Here is a 22,212-nt window from a genome sequence, read left to right on the forward strand (position 1 = left end):
CCACAAGATTTTTTTCCTTACAAAAGAGGTAAGTTTAACATATAATTCCTTACCTCATGTTCCAAAAACAGAGCTTTCAGCTGTCCCTTGGACCAATAATCCATAGCATATGCTAGCACCTTCATAGAAACCATATTAATTCTGAGAAAGTTTCCAACAAATACCACCTTGTCGATGTTCTGTAAAATTGAAAAGCAGACCAGCAAAGATTAGATTCAACTATGCTATTATTCTCACTCAACATGTACTTCAGGCTCCATTAAAAAGTTAAACTGGGAATTTGGGTTACATTTCAATTCTCTAAACTAAAAAGCTCAAGAATTGTAGCTACTGACTGCCAAGAAGAGATCTAGAAACAGAAAACAGGTTTTATTCCAAGGACAGGGTGAGAGGCTGGTATCACAGACAGTGACTATTTACTTAAAAGCCCATGATCTTCCCATCACATGGAGCATTATGTGTTTTTTTTTAATTTGTCTGTGTATGATGTGGTTGCACTGAAAGGTATCTATTAATCCTGCTTGTTAAATGAAGCAACCTTCTGGGCATCAACATGATCATTAAATCCATGTGGAGAACCTCTGAAGGGTATTTGAGAATAATTACCTTGGAGATGGGATCTTTCACTATTATCTGAACACTGATCCCATTTAAAAATAATAATAAAAAAATATGGCCAACATGATACTTCACATGTATTGCATTCCCTTTTTTCAAAGTTAACTTGAACTTGTTTTTTGTATAGAAGCTTAAGGTTTTTTTGAACAATCAGCGCTACACCATCAGCAAGAGCACCCTTCCTTTGTGCACATCACTGCCTGTTACCAAGAATTTTGTTACTTATACAGTGCCCATAACTGTTTTACCAAACTCAATTTTGCCTATGATGCACAAAAAATGGACACACTTGCATTCAGAATCGGTGTACCAAATGATCTACACCACACACTAGAACTGGTGCGGAAAATTCAGTAGGAGGCCAAACCCTGGAGGCATAAGCTTTTATGGGAGTCTTGGGGGAACCCTAGAAACACTTTCAAGCGTCCTCAGCTGAAAAATACCAGCAAAAAACCTGCCTGGACACTACAACTACTTAGTGTTACCTCATTTGAGTCATACAGCTCTATAAAGTCTAACACTTGGTTCTGTAGCAATTACTTCAGCACAGACTGCAATTTTGTAGCGTACACTACTGCATACTTTACCCACCACACAGAAAATCTTCACCTGAATACAGAACTGAAAAGTTCTGATACCTAGATGCAATAATTCATTTAGTATCTAACAACTTTAAGTTAGATATCTGATTGTCCTTCTCAGACTAAACACAGCAAAACAAAAACTTTATTTAAATAATTCACGTTTATAGTCATCTATCCACTTAAATGGCAGCCACGTCAGCATGCATTCGCATTGTAGGGATGTGGATATATTGGAACTTATATGGCTGGAAATAAGGACTTATTAAATTTCAAAAAGTTGCTATTAAACAAGGGTAAGAGCACTTCGCATCCTCTGACAGCGCAGTTTTGGCTCTGCAAGTCATTTCTGACAAAGGAGAGACAAACACATAACTAGTTAATTTTCTGTAAAGCAATACCAGCGAACTGAGTTGAACTTGCATTTAAATTTTATTCTCAAAATTTCTTTTTGCTCAATATACATGCGAAGCTACTCTTATCAGAAATTCAAGCAAGCAATACCTATCATGGAGCATAACAATTACTAAGAATGACAAACCTAAAAATACTAGTCATATCTATCTACTAGGATAGCAGAATGTATAGCAACATGCAAATTCCATAGCAATTTTGTTTTCCAGCACTCCTTGGTTAGATTAAAAATTCTGTTAAAGATGTAAAATTACCTAGATTTTGGAATAGAACAGAAAACAGTTTTAGCATTTTTCACTAGATAGAAAATGAAGGAATGCTACTTTTATCTCTTAAGAATAGTCTTGCCAATTTTCTTTTTAAATTGTTCACAGCTGAAATATTCAAAGTTGAAAGGCAGAAGTCTTAAACTGATGAAGGGTTGGTGGTGAAAGGCATACTTAAGCTAATCAAATTACAACATCCTAGAGAAGACATGAGCTCTTCCACTTTGTCAGGTTTTGTTAAATTGTTCAACAAGCCTGCAGTAGAAAGCTACAGTATACATACATTTGTGCCAATTTAATTGGAAAGCGAAATCTGTATCAATGATGCAATAAAAAAAATCTTGTACACATTATTTTTGCAAGAAGCCTTGCTTGGATGCAGCTTGCACGCTCTGCCAGTATGAAAAATATAAGCCAGGGATATTGGTTTCCTTTATGTAGTCTATTGTGCCTAGGACAGACCGTTTCAAATGATGTGTAACCAAATGGTTCCAGACTATGGAATTTTTCTACCCTATTGCCAACTTTGTGCAAGCAAACTTAGCTTTGAAGTTCTGCAGACAGAATATTTCATTTATTCCCCAGCCTCATTCTTTTCCTGAACATATGTAAGTCATTTTCAACACAATATTAAAGCTGCAATCATTGAAAAAAAAGTCATCAAAACTCATACTTCAGGGCATAAATTGATTTTGTCAAAGAACTTAAAGTGAGCTTCACCATAATCCTCACCTAACACACAATATTCCACAAAGGACTATATCACATTCAACTGGTGTTTAAGCATCCAAATCCTTTTAGGGCATTTCAATCATCAAGCTTGGTGAGAGTCAGAGCTAAATCTCCCAAACACAATTTAGTTGTCTAAATTATTTAAGTGGAACAACAGCATTGCTTTTTTCTGAGTGTAAGCTGTATGGTGATTAGCTGAATCACTAGAAGTGAGTAGCTTTGCCCCACTGATGACTTAAATGAAATATCATGTTTGAAATTTTTTTCAATAATACATAAAGCTACAAAAAAGATTTTTTTTCCTCTCAAACTACAGAAGAATTTACTGCTAAAGTGTTGGAGAAAATCTATTTTGACATTAACTGGGAAATGAAGGATACTTAGCATATCAAACTACATTCCTCCATGAAATCCTATGGATCATGTCCAGTTTTTAAGTAAGCCTGTCCACAAATTTTCTTCGTAATGACTCAAAAGCATTAGAGTTACATCAGTGGCCCATTTCCTCCTCTGCATGCATCATGTGGTTCCCTGCTGAAACTCTCCATGCTTTGATAGCCCTGTACAATGCTGCTTGAACTCCATGCCACAAGGCAACACTGTAAAGAAGCTGAAAGCAAAGAGAACATTGAAAGAGGATCATCATGACTGAAAAAGTCAAACTGTCAAAAAAAAAAAAAAAGTACGTAGCCACTTTTCACAATGAAGGGAGGTTATCAGTGGCATTTGATAGGGGCACAGGCTGAGACTTGTGCTGTTTGACATATTTAAAAAGTGCTCTAGAAAGGAGGATTAGCAACACAATTGAGCAATGCTGAAGAGTCCTATAATACTGAGTGACTAAGTAATAAAACGGCAGATAAAATCTAGATTTAAAAAAAAACAACGGAAAGAGGGAGAGACATTCTATCAGTATTCAGACACAGTGATGGACTCTAAATTAGCCATGACCACTCAGGAAGGACTGTGGAGGGACTGTAGATGGTTTCTCAGAAGTGAGCTCCATTCTCAGTGGCAAAGACAAAAAAATCAAACATTAAAGACTATTAGTAAAGGAACTGGTAACAGAATTCATCAATATGCCATTGCATAAATTCATGGCACCAGCACATTCTGAATACAGCATGAAGATCTGATCATTCTGTCTTAAAATTAGAACTATAAAAAGATTAAAGGGACAAAATGAAAGAGTGGAAAAGAGACACAATGTCTTCCATAGGAGGGGGAGACTACAAGTACCAGATCGTTTTGTCTTGAAAAAAGAAAGAGGGAGATGTGGCAAAATGTTTATATATATATATATATATATATATAAATAATAATAATAATAATGACTTAAAACACACCCACAAAAGAGGACCAGTGATAAATGATTTACTATTTCTCATAAAGCAAAATACTAGATGGCACCCAACAGAGTCATCAGGTATCTTTTTTTTTTTTTTTTTTTTCTTTTTGACAGTAGAAACACTTTTTCCTCTCACCACAGAATGCTGTGGTGCTAAAAACATTAATGTATTCAAAAAGAAGATTACATAAGTTTGAAGATCAAAGTGATTCATTACCGCACATTTGAAATGATGCAACTTCCAGCTCAAAAGAAGTCCCTTGATTTTTTATTGCTGGAAGCTGAAAAGGTGTATTAATGAAACAGTCCATCCACAGTTCTCATGCTTAAGGAAAAGAATGTAACAAGCATCCAATAGGAGTTTGAGACAGGATACTGAATTATATTTATCTTCTGACCCAATATAATGGATCTTATGCATATCAAAATCTAGACAATTCTAATTCATCAGGCTGTGAAAAGAGCAGACCAAGCAAAAGCCCAAGCAAATGCCTTTTTTTTTTTTTAATCTCTCATGGAACAGTAAGATCTGTTAATAGCGAAGAGGTGATTATGAGTATTGATTTGGATTACAAAGCCATTAATATTCACGTCTTACAGCTTGAGAGCAACTGGACACCTGGAGGCATCAACTGTTCAAGGAGAGCTTTATAGGAAAGCTTTCTCCCTTCTTCCCTACCTTTGAAGTGTGCATTTTACCCTTTGTAGCAAAGGATACATAACAAAATCACTAGAGTTAGGACCCAGCATTAAATATATGAATCTTTACCAAGGCCAGCCATGTAACTACTATTAGCATTTTTTAATTCTGATAATCTGTATTGTGTTGTTTCTAAAGGTTTTAAGCTCATAGTAAATATGCCATCTTACCTCATTCAATGCACACATGCGAGCAATAGAACCTATGTTGTTGGTGATGGTGACCAAAGTAGCTCTGGCCAAGTCCTCTTTACTGATGGAATCTCTCTTTTCTTTACTCATCATATGGCCAAAGCTGTGTGAGGAAGATCATTCCTTTTAATATGAAGTATTTCGGAGTGTGAAATGCCCTTAGAAATTTTATTATTTCAGTAAGAAGTTTTGCTTGGATTTGATATTCATTGACTTGAAGCAAAAAGAGGAACACGTGAGAAGGTATCTCATTGTAAGGACAAAGCAATGAGCAAAGACGCCTATTCTAAAGTAACCGTAATATAAATGGAAGCAAACTATATTAAGCATTGCTTATACCTGCTTTAAAAAAAAAAAAAAAAAAGCAGAAAGTAGGTGAGAGATCCTAAGCACAAGCCACTTGATACACCAGGTGACATTTCCACATGGACATAGTACATAGTCCAAGGATTACACACTTAGTTCAGCATGCACAGTAAATTTCCCTGAACTCCTTAAAAGCAACTGAATTAACAAGTACCTTGAGGCTACAGCAGATCCTTGAAGGCCAAATCGCTCATAATCTCCTCCATAAATATCTTTCACCAGCTTATCCACATTGGTGCTGTCTCCTTTCGCAGCCATTTCTAATGCTTCTTCAAATGTCTCACAGCCAGTCAGCAAACAGCACAGGCCCAGGAACGTTCCACCTCCAAGACTAGAAAAGCACAATTCTTTGAGACCAGCAGCTTGAAGTATTTTCTTCCATAGCTGTTCAGACCCCTGTTTTTGACACATTCTACACAGCTACCAATTATGACCTTGCAACTCCTACCTTGGAGAAGTGAAGAAAGACACCCTGTATTGAGTTTCTGTTTAACACTGGTGTGGCTCTAAGTGAAATATTAAGTCCCTAATATTTAAAAGGAAGAAATTATGCCAAGTAAAAGGATAGCTAAGAATATGGTCCAATCCCACTCACCAATTTGATATTTGCAGCACTCTAGCAAGTTTTCTGTGGGTAGGAATATGTAGCCAGCAGATGACTTGGGTCAGGGATAAAAGAACAACCAGCAACTAAAACTAAATATCTATGCAGAGGTAAGCAGCCAAGACAGACCATATCGTCCTAGCCAGCAGTGGGAAGCAGTTTGGTTGTTTCCTTCTAGAAGCAAGACCAGCATCAACCTTAAATGTCACAGCCCTCTAGAGTGTCCTGAACAAGGAACAATCAGTTTACTTGAAACCTTCAACAAGCTCAAGTACAATATTTACTGATTATATAAATGCAGCAGTGAGCATTCAATTATGCATAATAAGTTGCTAACTCATTTCATTAGAATTCTACTTTGGATCCTTTAGTCTCAACAGACACAAGCTCCTTTAACTTAATAAAAAGTTACACAGGTTCAGTGCTTCTGAAAAGCATCAGTGCAACAGGCTTGAAAACCATTATCTGCAGTCAACTGGGCTGAGAACAATGGTTGTGCTGAACTTTCCTATCTATCATCTCTACATCCTTCCTCACTCTTTTATCACCTTTGAGAAAGTTAGTTTATTTGCACTGATTGCAGTCGCACTGATTGCGGCCACCGTAAAAACAAGAGGACCAACGTATCTCAAATGAGATACTTCATTCGCACTTCACAAAAAACACAGAGGGCTACCTAGGAACACCAGTCAGTGCTGTTAGATTATCAGGAGTATTTTTCAGAACACTTCTAGTAGCAATATGATATATTCCCTATCTAAGTAGCAGGAAGCTCTGCATATCAGCCACAGACAATACTGATTTTATCATCTACAATGAGTCAACAATTCACTGCAGTTATGATTTTCCTTTTGTAATGGAAAGGATCAGAAGCATATCTATAGATATCAAAATGGCTATGCTTGAAAAAATCACCAGAATTGCAGGAAAATCAAGGCCTCTCGGCTTCAACTTGGGTTCATTTGTGTTGTATACAGAACAATAGTTTACGCCTACAGTTATGGCAAAGATATACTCTAGTTAAGGCAATAGAAGACACATATGCAGTCATGTGCAGGATACAGGTGAAATTTTATTAGTATACACCGGGGACTGAAGGAAAAAAAAAAAAATGCAACTTTGGAAGGGACTAGCAAATCCAAAGAGCTGCTTCGGTTGCTGTTTTCAAAGGAGATGGTTATTTTGTTTTCCAATCATTCTTTTTTCAAAGTAAAACAAGTCTAAATCTTTTTTTCCAAGGTTTCTACAATGAACCATTTCAATTCAGTTTGCATGTACGACTGGCAAGTGGGATAGATTTATCAGTATTTTTACTACTAGTCTGGATGGACCCATCTTCAACTACAATAGTTCCCTAGGGCCACAGCAGCCACATCTATACCAGTAAGTTTAAACATGCCTCAGACTGCTTTCAGACCTCAAGGACAAATGGCATGGGGTGCTCTGTATCCACACTGTTGAATTCCCAGCTTCCAAAATAGAGTGGTCACATCTAAATCTCTTACTGAGTATAGGCCAGAGACCATTCCAACTCAGCTGTACCTCACAAATTGCTTCACAGAGTACTAGCCAATCCAGGCTGAAATTATGCTGAGGACAAAGTAAGAATACAGACAATCAAATTAGAGTCTTTACACCCTGCCACTGCTTAATTTACCAGCATAGTCCAAAGACTAGGGCAATCAGTAAAGGAAGAGAGAGACCTAGTAAGATTCCTTTGCCAAAATCCAGTAGTATCAGGTAATTCTAACAAAGATCTCCTATATTCTGAATACATGCCCTAACCATCAAGCAAAAGGTTTCTGTTTAACCCATTTTTATTTTACTGCTCTGGCTGTTCTGGGGGATCAAAGGTGGGGGCGGATTCATTTATTGGAACAGCTCTATTCTGTAATTCACAGCAAGAGATAGGAAACAGGCAAGAACACCAAGAGGAGACAAAGCAGCTCTAAGTAGAATGGATCAATAATTTTGCTGACACATCCCTCTGCTCAGAAGGAATCCTGTGCTATTTCCAGCCTTGCTACTGGTGGGCTTTTATTAAAAACAAAGACGAGCACAATTTGGGGATGCACCTACTAGTCACACTGACTACAATCTATTAAAATATTAAGGAAAAAAAATACATAGAATTAAGTTTACCTGGACCCTGTGACTCTCTTATAGTTATCCTTAGAATACACAGCTAGGATGCTGACCCCTGAGCCTATGTTAACCAGCAACATAGGATATGGATTATCAAGGCAGTAAGGCTTTTTCTGGCACTGTTCAGGATCCGTGGGATTTTCAAAATAATAGCACTCTGGTTGGCCATTGAAACCAACAGAATCAACATAAAGCAGCCCCTGGATCAAACAGTCCAATTCATCCAGTTTATGGAGTTGTAGATCAGCAATCTGGAAGAAAACAACAAGAAGTTAATAACTGAGCATCTCTTAGTACAACACAATGCTGAGAAAGACAAAAGGCTCCACTGAAGCACTTTGATTACTTTAATAGTAACACATTATGCAATTTAAAGAGTACAAATATCTGGCTAAGCATGAAGTCTTAAATAAAAGGAGTTTGCCATCTGCCTGACAACAGGTAACTCCCAGAACAACGATATGCTGTGTGGTACTGGCCTTCGGTTCCCTTGCCTTTGAGATACTCCATGTTCTGCAAGCAGTCCAGGAAACTTCCCCCTACCCTCCAATAGTCTGAAGCAATAAATGTCCTTCCCCTCATCCCTATCCCAAGAGGAGCTGTGCTCTGCAACTTTTAGCATTTCTCAGGATGCATCGGGCCTTAACTCCTAATCCAACTACTTTCCCCAGCAATTTAATGAAACATTTAATAGAAGCAGCGAGATCAAGAAACTTCAGCTAAACAACAAGACAGTTCAAGCTTTACAAAATGCACATTCTTATGTTAATAGGCATTAAATTTGCAGTGGAACATTCCTGAAAGACCACGTTTCTAGAATATTTCACAAGCAATCAGAGAGCTATTTCTTAAAATTATGATGAGTACTTTAAAATGGCTCATGAAAAAACCCAGTATTCCCAATATGTGGTGAAAAACAACAATGAAGATCCCCAAGCAAAAATATCCTGAGGTCCGCGCCCTGGCAAACTGTTTGTAAAAACATCATTGTAACAGAGGGCAGAAAAACAGTTGTAAGAACTTAAAAAGGACGTTCTCCTTGAGATCTCACAGATCGCCCAAGACTGTACTTAAGCAGGCATGTCTAGTTGTCACAGCATTCTATTTACTAGAATTAGAAATCACATCCCTTTCTAGAAATATGATGACAGCCTGTAGGAAGTCTCCTTTCCAGATGACACTGGGTTTAGACCTCTGTTAGGGAGGGGGGGGGGGGGGGGGGGCAGAAAAATCACCCATCCAAATCCTGAGGTCATCTGCATCCTCACACCTGGGCAGTACGTCTTATCTACTCCACTTTCTACCCGAAAAGGCAACAGGATGTTAGGAACAGGAAGGCACTATATAGCACAGAGATGGTTCTCAAACATTTTCATATTACAAGATATTTTTGTAACTACCTCCTATTTTTAATTCTGGAAGCTATATTAAGTTACTATAAAGAGGAAAGATATTTTAGCAGAATAGGCATAGGCAGTAGGTTACATTCTTCTGAGCTATTTAAATCTTTTCCCTTCCCCTCCCATATCAAGCAGATTCAAAACAGCAGAACAGACCCAGTAATTCACAGGACTTCTGCTTGTCAACAGATAAAAGTGGAGATCATTGCTTTTGTTTCAGTATTTTACTACTGTAACTGTTGCAATCCCTAGATATTTTTTTCTTGGTTACCAAGTTGTTATGCAAATTACAATTACAGAAATACAACATAAAAAGACTTGAGCTATTTACCCAGCAAATAAACAGAATGAAAGCAAATAGCAAAAAAGTGTTTTAAAGAAATGTTACAAAAATCTTAAGGCTGCTTTAAAAATACCATGGATTTCAGCAGCTTCCTGATATTAGAGGGGCAAAATAAACTGCAACCGAGACACATACAATACGATGGATTAACATAATAAACACCTTGTGCGCTCCTCTCAAAGTGAGATGTAAGCCCACTAAGCCGTCTCTACTTAGGGGATATATATATATATATATATATATATATATATTTTTAAAGAATCTCAGTGTTGCACATAGCATGCCAAAACACAAAATAAAGGTTCCACACTAACCAAGATCTTTTCTAGGTTATGCACTGTAAAGTCTCATTTTCATCATTTTACTGCACGAACTAGGTGCAGCATGACGAAATGTGATTTAACACAGAAAGATGATGCACACAGAACAATGTCACATTTATTTTCATGCATATCATCATTATTGAATGAGAGATACTAAATACTTTTTCTTCCAACATGTGATTTCCAAATCTTACTGGTCATTGTATACTCACTGCTGCACAAACATGCTATGAAACAGAAACCTGCTATCTGGGAAAGAAGAATCATTAGTAGATTTGTGGCCCTTACTATCAAAACCTCTATTCCTCACATAAGCCAAATAGAGAGAAACAAGCTGCTTTTGTCTCTTCAGTGTTGCACTTTAATAAACAGGTAAGTATGAGTGACAAAGCTTGAAAAGAAAGAGCAATCAATCCAAATCTAAGAATAAAACACGTTATCAATGCAGAAACACAGAAAAAACCCTTCTTTCTACAAACTCTCAGGTCAGCCCAGCAATTCTGCAAGGGAAGAACAGAAGAAACTAAACAGAAGTTTCTTTCAAGCACCCACCAGAGAAGCTTTATTAGGTCTGACTTCTCACGTATAAAAGACATACTAGAATCTACTTCAACAAAATTTTATATCCAGTAAGTAGAAAAGTGCTCTTATTGCTTTCTTTCATATACAATATTCACAGCAGACAAACTGTTTTACAGCATTCTGTTTTTCATTATTGGAGGGAATAAGATCAGCATCAGTATTCCACACTGATCCACCTTTTATTCGGAGAACCCTAAGTTCTTTAGCCATTAGATCTCCGAGGCTCAAAATAGCCCAGTGAGCAACCACTGTTCTTGTTTCTACACACAAACTAGGGCACTGTTGCAAGGAACACAGTTGCCCAGCCTTGCAGGAGAAGCCATTATAGCATCGGGGTCAGAATTGCCAGTCCCTTTCACTGCATATAGAACTGTCTTTTCTCTATTCATTCTCTGCTCACAATGACCCAAGCAGCTCAACTGCATCACAGAATAGATGTGCCTGTAAACATCGTAACTAATGTATGAGTAGGCTTATTTCTTTTCTGGTGCCATCACCTGACCTCACCACATTCTGCTCCTTCTCATCTTTCAGCCACTCAAAACAGTTCTCCTTGCAAAAACTGAAGTTTACATGCACAAACACAAAACAAAGATGGAAGCTGTATGTAGAAATACATTTTAACATGACATATTTCCTGCAACTGGTGTTACAAAATGCATTTGCTGATGCTTTCCAACCATTAACAACCCTTACTAGGAGTACAGACAGCACAGTGCTCAGCTTCTCCTGCTCTGTGCTCCTGCAACTACATTCACCATCTTGCCTCTCTAGAAAAAATTTATGTCAGGAAGTTGTACTATGAGAGAAAGAACAGCAGAAGAGAGTAGTATTCAGGACTCTAGATGGAAAACCTGTGATGATTACAGGCAAAACATACATGCATTTTTTAAAGGAATGATTCTTCTGTGTTATGGCCAGAGCATAAAAATTCCTCTTTGTTTTAGACTGTTTTCAAATACTAGAAGAGGGGAAGGAACAGAACACACAGGACCTCAAGGAATTTTCAGGACCATCAAAAGCAGGGACTCAGGACTTTAACCAGCTGTACAACTGAGTACCACACAGCAGAGAAGCAGCGAATGCTGCCACATGACAGCTCATGCCTTAGCAACTAACTCCTGAAACTGAGTCAGCTCAAAGGATATGGAAAAAGGCCCATCGTTACAGTGCAAAGATGCTGTTTTAAGGAGAATGAAAGCCTGTCTCTTGCTGTAAACTTGCAAGGAGTGCTGGAAAACTGCACCTTCTGGTCTCAATTTTTGTATATGTACAATGCCAAACATAAGTTTTAGCTGTATTCAAATATCAGACAGTATGAAAGTAACTCATACCTAGCAAGATCACAACTGCTGCAACCACAGCGGGGCAGCTGACAGACCCTCGATGCCAAGAAACAACCTGGCACCAACTTGCTGCTTCTTTCAAGCGTGGGAGAACAGAAGTCAAAGACCTGGGTCATATTTGTTTCTATGGGTAAGTAAATACTTCCACTCCAGCAACAAAAACATGAGACAGTCCAGTCCTCTTCAGGTGAGCTGTGAGGGCAGCCATGACGCATGTGCAGGGGTGGAGGGGGGGGGAAGCCTAGTGGATCAACATGGGTATGCATGTATCTCTTCAATGAAACTTCAGCTCACAAGAGATTTCGCTAAGTTTGAAATTTTAAATTGTTACTGAGTTATGGAGAAAACAGGAATTTTAGAACCTAGATGCAGTTAAGAGTTACAGCTGTTCACCTGTCTCTTGAACTTTCAATGAAAGATATAAAAATATTTCTGTAAGAAACTTACAGATGTAACATTTTGCAAGTTTTTAACTATCAGTTAGAATAGGCTTGCTTATTATATCACTGGCTTTTATGGCCCTTCTGGGCTTTGCTCCAGTTTTGCCTTCTTATAATAGCTCATGGTCTATCTTTTCTTCCCATCTATCTCCCATTACCTCTCCTCCACTTTCATAAATATGTACTTTACTTTCTTTATATTTTGATTGTCTTCACCTCACAAAAAACAAAACAAAAAAAACACCTCTCAATCTCTGAATCTGCTTCTTTTCTAGTTTAGATGAGGTATTCTCTCCAGGTCATCCCATACACTGAGGCTGGGAAATTTCCACTCACATTCAAATAAGACAAAGCCTAATACAACTAAGGGGTCAACCTAACATATTCACTGAGGCAGAAAAGGTAGACTCTACATGAGTTTGGGGGAAAAAGCACTAGTTTGGGATCCTCTTCAGAGGCTCTGACTTCTTGGCCACTTAGTTGGAAAGATCTCTTCACTCTCCTGACAGGGGAAAGCAGCATGTGCTCTCCATCTCCATTCCCCTCCGACAAATCTCCTAGCTGCTGGCAGTGGCAGAAGGTATCTTGGCTACTTCACCCCTTCCCTGGATTCCACTTTAACTCCAACCCAGTCTCCACATGACAGTACAGTACAGTACAGCAGCTTTCCAGTCTCCTCGAGCAAGTGAGAGTCAACAAGAATCTTGGAAGTTTTACACGATCCTAGAGCTAGACACAGCTTACTGTTATCCAACAACACAGGAGAGCTTGCCTGATGGTAAATACGGTCTACAAGTCATTCACAGGCATTCAGTTCATATCACAACAGCTAGCTTTAGAATCAGCTAATAACTGGTACAAGGAAAACATTCTCCAGTGGCCAAAGTTACTCTTAAAAAATTTTTCTATAGGTTAAGGGGAAGGTCAAGACCTGAGTTTAAGTTTGTGTTGGTAGCAGATTTTTTTTATTTATTTTTTTTTTAAAGATACACACATGCATACACACACACACACACACACACACACATATATGAATGTTCTTTATTAAGTGGTTTTTGGCTCAGGCTCTGCTTCCACTGAAGCCAGCAGCAACATTCCTATGAAGACAAGCCAGGATCTGTAGTAACCTATTCAGGACAGTAGTACAAAGATCCCAAATACAATCCATTGCAATTGACAGAAATTTTGCAATCTAGCAGGTTTTAGATAAACGTCTGGAGAGCCAGACAGACATCCTTTCTTCCCTCTTCTCCCACGTACTCTTTACTTGCTTTACAAAATAAGTGACAGCCTAAGAACTTGTTCCTCATAATGTTAATAGCACACTTTTGTGACAGTAAAGTGTGCTACCATGGAAGAGGCAAAGAGCTTAAGAGATTTATATTACAAGTAAGCAAGCAAATAAGCCCATGTATTCTTCAGTTTTACAAAAGTGATGTTACTTATGCATTTACAGAAGATGCGAAGTGACAGCAGTTGGAAGAAGGAGGGAGGATGATCAGAATTAGGTGACAGATTCATCCATGCCTCAACAGCACTGCTACCTGAAAACAAAGAAAGTCAGCCATAAAGACCAGTCATTCAGAAAGGGAGAATAACAAAACAAAACAAAACCTCCTAAACTGAAAAGAGTTCTTTTAGTGGATCACTTACTGATGCTCTCTAATGAGCATTAAGTATAACCATATGGCTGGTAAAGTTATTTCTGTGGTCTAGCTTAATGAATACAGTCAGTTTTCCTACTTCTAAGGAAAACATTCAGATCTTAAGAGTGAATCAAATAATTTGCCAGACTACTGATTATTGCCTGAAGCCACCAAACAGTCCCTAGAGACTTCTCCCTGTCTCCTCCTATCCATCAATGTGATTCACAAAAGAGGGAGGCCAGGTAGTCAAACCTCTCTGGCTTTATAGATTTAGTTCGTTTTCTATGGCATAGAGCAAGGACTTCAGGTAAACAGCAGATACTTCCCACTAATTTTTACAAAAGCAATGGAGATGTCTATATCAAACCTATTTAGCTTATTTAGAGATTCAGAATCAGATACTGTAATAGGCAAGCAGCAACAGGGTATTTGCTTGTTTATTTTAACAAGAACAGCTGCAATCTTAGAAGAAAAGTTACTTTGGAATCTGAAAGTTATTTTGCAATATGTTGAACCTTTTGTCTTAAATCTATGTAATCCTGAGAGACTCGCAAGCATTTAGAAATACTAAGAAATACAGAAAAGACTGTTAAAAGCATATGTGGGGGGAAATAAAGGTCTAGAACAAAAGCAGGTTACATATATCATAGTTCCGTAAGTTTGCTAGCATTTAACCAGATTTTGTTGTAATTAACACTCAAACATACCTCAGTTTTTCCATATTGCTTCCAAGTAACAGAAACAGTAACATTTAAGCCTCTGCCATATAAGGCATTATATAATATGGAATACTCCAACAGCAGGATATTAGATTGGCACTAGTTCTCTGTTCCTCCAGGTACATTAGAGTAATCAAGTATGTGAAACAGACATTTTAATACTTTGAAAGAGCAGTTCTGCAAGTTCTGACCAATGCCAACTTACAGTCAGCAGAGCATATCAAGATAGCCAGCTGCTATTACAACAGCTAATGAAGTGTGCCAATTTAAATGCCAGCACCCAGGACACTTAGCCCTCCTAGAGATATTAAACAAGCAAGCTTTCATATAATGGATAGTATTTCTTTTGCTTCTATAATACTGTACGGATATTACAGTTTGAGCCAAGCAATGTTTGCTTTAAAAGAAGGTGTGGCATTGAATAGCTGTAAGAAGAGGCGTCCAAAGCACTCTCCTTAGACATGACTACACTCCATTGATTGCACTATACTGCAAAATATCCCAGCCAATCTCATAAAGTAGTCTCTCTCTCGCTCTCTCTCTTTTTTTTTTTTAATTATTTTAAGTGTTGCAGCACACAGAATGTAAACTGACATTGCAGAGCCTCAGGATTTCATGCCCAGGTCCACTAGTAATTTACTATGTGTCCTCATATTTTCGTACAATAACTAGCAGAACAATCTTTGGCTAAGGCTCCTAGTGCTACATTAATTGTATTGCAGTAGCAAAGCACTGCAATATATAGTGTTTGTGTACTAACTGACCTAGAATTGACAGGCGGATTACTAACTTGACTGGAATTACCAAAGCCAATAAGAAAAGTCAGTACAGCAACAGGTTTACTTGCACACTTAACTTGCTAGCTAGAGATGTTTTGGGATCTGTACTGGGGAGAGACACCTGCAGCAAATAGTTGCTTGACACAGTTCCCAACCCACACTCTCCCCCTCGACTCCCCATTAAAAGCATTTAAAGCAGACAAGCTGGATCAAATCTACTATTATAATGAAAAAATGATCAGCAGCCACAAACTCTGAGTAGCTTTCTAACTTCCTTGTTCAATTTTGCCCCCAATTACAAAGTTTTAATAAAAACCTAATACTCCATTTCTCATGTTTGCTACAACCTGATGCCAATGCAAATCATCAACGGAAAAAAAAGAAAATACAGACGCACCTCATAGGACTTTTTGGATTCACCACTTAAGTTAATGTGAGATTGCAGAACCCGGCTCAGTCTGATATGGGCAAGCTGAAATTAATCTTGAGAAACCCCTGCAAGAATGACTGGGAATCAGAAAATCAAAAGCTAAAACAGCCCAACATTTGACATAAGAGAGATTGGACCTTCATTGTAAACTGCATATTTTCCCCAAATAATACCAAAGGTATGAAGAAAGATGCCTCGGTGTGATAACCACCAGGTAACTTTCAGTTAATTTCTACAGCTGCAGGAGCAAGGGACATTCCACTCTGAACTTCCTTATTAAGCTACTCTAACGGCCATTACATGATGCAGAACACAGATGAATTCAGGAAGACTGACCATACCAGAGAGATAGCTAACATCTTCAGAAAGTCTCAAAATGACCTCCCATTGTCACAAGAGTATGACCTGAATCACACCTGGACATGTGCAAGGATACTCCAAAAATAAACTAAGGCCCCACTGACTTGTGACAGAACTCACCTTGGACTGTGGACTCTGATACCTCTTATGTAAGACGAATGAAAATTGTCCCTTTTGTGGGCACAATCATCATCAGAACCTAACTGTTAAAGGACTTGTCCCTCAGGCTGGTCCCAAAAAAGAAAATCTAGTGCTAACAGTGGTTTACAGCAATTCAGGAACTTGGTAGTCCTTCATTAGATTAGCTGCTTTTATATCCAACATTTACTGAAAATGGTTTCACAGTATAACAGCTGGAATTTGTGCTCATCTCCACAGCACTCACATTCCCCCTGAGAAATCAGAAGATCTTGATCCTCTGGTAGGCAGAGAATATTAACAAAGAAAAAACTTCCTGTAATGCAGGAATGGATGCTAGGAGCTGAAAATGAACACTTTAGATTCTCAGAGAGTCAATTTTGTCTGGAAGGAAGCTGTCAAGAGCAGACGGGCAGCTTCTTCCCTGCGCAATTTCAAGACCCTTGTGTATTGCCTATGCAGGTGACACTAATTACCAAAGACTGGATTCTATTTAGTTGATGTTTGGCAAGCTGTATGGGATGAAGTTCATGCATCTCAATACCAAGTGTGAAAGAGGAGAATCTGGATCTATCCCAACTTTTTCCTTTGCCTTCTCAGATCACAGTAAAGTCACTGTCTGCAGAGTCAGCTCCACAGAGCCCAGCCTGCCAGCCTTCTCTACTCCTGCAGTAGATACTGCGTTGGAGCATCCCCAGCCCATGTATGTCACAGCTGAAGAACAAACAGAATTGGAAAGGCCCAGCCTCGTATTCTTCCCCAGCATCACTACTGAAAACACACTTCGCTCTGGTGCTAAGAACATCAGTACAAAGGAAAGGCACATATGCCAAGCAGAGTGAAGCTAGTTTTTGCCAGGATCATGACAGTTTACTTTCAGAAATTTTACTTCCAGTCTTTGCAGAATCTGCAGTTTACAACCATTTCTGCACCACAGGCCCCTCACCTAGACAGCACAGCAACTAACATAAGGATCTACACATGGACTACAGCTCTCACAGGTGGGACAAGGCTGGAACATTACTATTCTCTGCCATGCAATGTGTCAGATGGAAGAAAACAAACCAAGGATAGATTAACAATAGAAATCTTAGACTGCAATGATTAAGATAAATGATAGGTTAAAAGCAGGGCAGAAAGAAAGCAAGAAAGGAGACTATACAATCAAATTTGTCTGTAAATATCATAGTGGGTGTCAGTGAGCAGCTGATAGGATCCAAGATGGTACTGGAATGGACAAGGAATACACACGTCATCAAGGACTATAGTCAACAACAGCACATCAAGGTTGTATCTCTAGCATGAAGCAGGTACAGACAAGCAACTGCTGTAACCTTTCACCCTCAGTAGCCACTCCTCACAATCAGGTCAGAAGCTAGGGGCAGAAGCATCAGATCTGCCCCCTAAGGACATTGATCACATTAATCATGGAGAGAACGCTCTGGTACAGACAGGCTAGTCATTCTTTTACAGAAAATAAATGGAGATACGCTCCAGTAGATAGTCATACACAACAGGCAACTATCTCCCCAGTGACTATTTCTCTGCAAGGCAGTTTGCATGACAGCTGTCTATGCCTCTTGTCACAATTGGTTTCTGCAGTGCACTCTAGCTTCATTCAGAAGCTGTTACTATCATGGAAGTTCAGTACAGCACAAGCAGCATCTCAATACTTCAGATCTACATCATTTTTTTGAGCTCCATGCAGGGGACCTTTCTTCATGTGACACTGCCAGAACTGAAATCAAAAGCTGACTATATTACCATGCTTCCCTAGGCTTTCTCCCTCCACTCCAAGCTTGGTCTTCCAGAATCTAGACTTCAGCTTTCAAGCAGACTACTACAGGGAAGGGAAGAAGAGTCTAGTTGCCAGCCTGTATGGTTTCATTTCTGGATTTGCAATACATATCCAGTACACAAGATGAGTACCTGTAGTCTCAGGCTTCAAGCTGCTGTAACATGCTCTCAATTGATTATGAGCCATACATGATCACAGCTGCACCTGAAGGAACCATTCACAGAAGACAGGCTTCACAGCAATACTGCACTAGAACACTCAATGAGTCTCCACACCCTCCCCCGCCCTCTTCATGTTCTCAGCAATTCCATCAAATAACAAATTGGAATCAATTCTGTTAGTCTTAGCCAGTTAGAACTGACAAAACGACAAAAATGTCGTTTCTCTGAAAGTTTTCATCAATAGAAAGATTCACATAAATTCCCCCCCGCAACATACTTCCCACTGAGGCCATATGAACTGTTCACGTACCGTTCTAAAGTCCTCCTCAAATTTGTAAGCTCCACCTCCTGTGGCACACAGTGTAGTATGCAAACTGGAGAAGTTCTTTTCACTACCCATCTGTATGAATCTGTGCATGGCACAGCTGGGGAAGCGGATGAAATGCAGATTTCCTTTGCGTCCACACATAGTCAAATTTTTCAGTTCAAGATGGACATCACGAATGCCAGTTTTACCATAAGCTGTATTGGAAGTCAAGTATTTCCTAATGCTTTTCAGGTTTTCCACCTCCTCCTGTTCCTCTTCTGCAGTAATGTCTTTAGGTTCAAAGTAGACCAGTTTAACCAATGTTCCTCCGATATCCATTCCAAACCATGGGAACGCTAAGGGCAAAAAGGGGGGGGGGGGGAGAGAGAAAGCCACTATAAATATACAGGTTAGCCATATCACAAAATATTTGCTGAATGACAAATCAGTTGGTGCAAGTTACAATATCAGAATCTGCTCCTGAAAGCTCTTGGTCACTTACATATCCAATTCACATGTATTAGGTACCTCTCTAAATTAGACTTTATAATCGAGCCTCAATTACCAAAAACAGCAAAGAAAAATCTCAAAATATCCTTCCTCTCTGGAGAAGCATATTCTAACAAAATGAAAATAAATTTTTCCAGGAAAACATTTTCTTCTTAAGTCAGCACCTCTTGAGAGAGCACATTGACTGCATTTCACCCAGTCTGACTCCTGTCATCAGTTCTTAAAATAGATTGGGGGAGAGGGGGGTAAGGGGGGGGAACAACCAAACCAACAATATTTCTCAAGTCACATTTCTACTGCATAACATCTATAATTCCCTTTCCACTCCCTCTATACTTGATCAGCTCTGCTCTTGACTAAAAAGTCTCTCCAAAAATAGTACACTCATATCTCTAACACCAATCAGAATTTCTAGCACTACAATGCTCCTTCTGAACTGCAGCAATAACTAACACTCCTATTACAATGGGAGTCTCCTCAGCCCACCAGAACCAGGACCTGTTAGAACTGCAATACTTGCAGATACTAGCAGAAAGAGAATGAGCTGCATGAGTTCAATGTTTAAAATCTGCTGACAATCCCTTTTTCTGAGCATAGATCCGCTATGCTGGGGCATGCAGTAAGCTATCACACAATTATGCTAGAAATGCCACTATCTGCCATAGCCGGCCCAGGCGCACCAAAGCCTTTGTTCTGTTAACAGCAAGACAAGTTCATTACTGAAAACAGACCACTGGGACAGAGGATACTAACTGAACCAGGTTAGTTTGTCTGCTGTAAGTGCTCTGCTTAAATATACACACACAAACATTTTAAATACTAGCCAGGTAACGTCTTTATGGAAAATGAAAAGTGAGAACACAAAATTTATACACAGGTATTATAGAAAGAGGCAGCTAATAATATTTCTTAGAGAAATTTTAATTATAATTACTTGACTATGTGGCTTACACAAGATCAGTTTCTTAAATAGCAGTCATGCAATCTTTTGTGAAGGGCAGATGGATAAATAATATAACCACAACTCTATTCATAAGTCAAAATGACCTCCCTACTTTCAGGAAGAATCAGGTAGCCCTGCTAGAAACATGAGTCTATGAACTGGGGCATCTCAGCTTCTTAGAGTTGATGCAAACTGCAAGCCATGGACACCATATGCATTACTGATTTTTCTATTGGCGAACCAAACTGTAAACAACTTGGGGTAAAGATTTCAATAAGCATAACAGGTACTGACCACACTGTTCTTCCTCAGGTAGTCGCAGCCCAGTATGAAGTTACTCAACTTCAGGCTAAGAAGAACTTAGAGTCTTTTCCTTCTCACCACAGAGGACTCAGCCTGTGCCTCATTCTTGTCTAGCTGAATAATCTGAAAGCCTAAATTTCACAATTAGTAATACAAAAAAATTAATCTGCAAGTGTCAAATATTTGACACTTATTTGGCATACAGCAGTGGGACAAAATAATTAGTCCATCTGTTTCTCCCTCCTTTTCCTATGTATAGGGAGGGCATAGTACAATAAGCTCCCATGAAGTAGCTTGCCAGTGGTTCAGTTTTCTAAGAGCTGCTACTGTTATCTCTTGTAAGGTGGGTTTAATTTCATTTTCCATCCTTTACAAATTGCAAGACACAAAGATATCAAAACAACAGGCTTCAATGAAGTCTAATTTGAGGTTTGGGAAGATAAGCCTCTACAGATACTAAAATGGGAAGAATTAGAAACAACAAGTATTTTAAAAAACAGGCTTTATATTAAAGATGCAAACTATTTTGCCGTACATTAACCTGTAATTTAGCCACTTTAGGAAGTGCAGGGTAAATATTTAAACAGAAGTGGTCCATAATGTACAAAGGTACAATGCATTAGAATTCAGGATGTCAATCTCATTTGTGATTTACACAAATCTTTGTTTAAGCTACCAAGAACTTGAATTATTTGTTGCACTAGGATAGTAAGTCTCCTCTTCAAGATGTATCCTAACTATGCAAGCAGGAAGTTTAACATTAAAAGCAGCGTGGTTAAACTGTACCCTACAGAACCAGCCTATAGCTAAGTATGAGCCAGCTGCCAGTCTTGTTCATTAAGGGCATAAATTCTGCTATGTTCTAACTGCATTGACAGTTGCTTTAAAGCTATAATGTAGATTTAATCTTCAAGACAGAAGAGAAGCATTCCACTCTCCTATCAAGTATAAACCCAACAGTAGAATTACAAGTAATAACAGCTGAAGAGACTGCCAGGACATTTACTCTTATAACTTAAGATTCTGAAGAGTGATAATTAAATAATTAATACAGAAAAAGTACTGCAGAAAATGACTATCGACTTGTTTCAAGACTATATAGCCCTTGGAATAGAGGCAGGTAATTTCGGATTTAAAAAGCAAGTGGAAATACCAAGACTCTTTTTTTTTTTTCAGTTTATTCTCCCTGTGAACCTAAGCTCTTTTCATTTTGTGGGTCAAACTGTCAGCTGCAGAAGGAGAAGAACTTTGGTCCTAGCACAGAAGCAGTTTTCTTGTAGCACAAATAAAGAGCACAAAATCCCTCCACAACCACTAGTACTTCAGTTATCCAGAACAGCTTTGTTTTCTTCACAGCTGCTAACACCAGTTATCTGTTGGAATTCACTTGCAGTAAAGGAGACAAATACTTCAACTAGGTGGCCATCTAGGACAAAGAAACCAAGTCTCAAAGTCCCCAAGAAATCCCACTCAAATCCATAAAAGCTCAGTGTAACTGATATCACAGTAAAAAACTTTTGTACTCCAGTAATTATTTTAACAATTTCTTATAACTTCTGTTACTACCAGTATATTCTGAAACAGAGTGCAAAACTGAAGCACCACTAATTCTTACCAATTCTTTATAGCATCTTTAGATACCCCAGCCTAGTCTGTAACTACACACTTCAGCTTTCTAGAGTCTACTGAATGCAGTGCTAACAGAAACATGCATGCAGA

At 38.6% G+C, this 22,212-nt stretch overlaps 1 protein-coding gene across 20 annotated transcripts in view; it reads right to left on the bottom strand.

The window, feature by feature from the left end:
* PANK1 (pantothenate kinase 1) overlaps nucleotides 1-22,212 on the bottom strand; it is a 51,332-nt gene that overhangs the window by 2,104 nt on the left and 27,016 nt on the right. For 11 of the 20 annotated variants that reach the window (XM_026085001.1, XM_026084994.1, XM_026084998.1 and 8 more), the window contains 5 exons: nucleotides 18,741-19,093; nucleotides 7,963-8,216; nucleotides 5,371-5,547; nucleotides 4,830-4,953; nucleotides 54-179 (listed from right to left, as the gene is read on the bottom strand). In XM_026085001.1, coding sequence (XP_025940786.1) covers nucleotides 54-179; nucleotides 4,830-4,953; nucleotides 5,371-5,547; nucleotides 7,963-8,216; nucleotides 18,741-19,093 — 1,034 coding nt within the window. Of the gene's footprint in view, nucleotides 1-53; nucleotides 3,222-4,829; nucleotides 4,954-5,370; nucleotides 5,548-7,962; nucleotides 8,217-13,853; nucleotides 13,944-15,940; nucleotides 16,039-18,400; nucleotides 18,474-18,740; nucleotides 19,094-20,484; nucleotides 20,601-22,212 lie in introns of those variants that run through there. The other 9 variants (XM_026085011.1, XM_026085008.1, XM_026085009.1 and 6 more) reach the window with 9 other exon arrangements.

The sequence above is a fragment of the Apteryx rowi genome, unplaced genomic scaffold (assembly GCF_003343035.1).
Source record: "Apteryx rowi isolate R43461 unplaced genomic scaffold, aptRow1 scaffold_658, whole genome shotgun sequence".
Taxonomy (NCBI): Eukaryota; Metazoa; Chordata; class Aves; order Apterygiformes; family Apterygidae; genus Apteryx; species Apteryx rowi.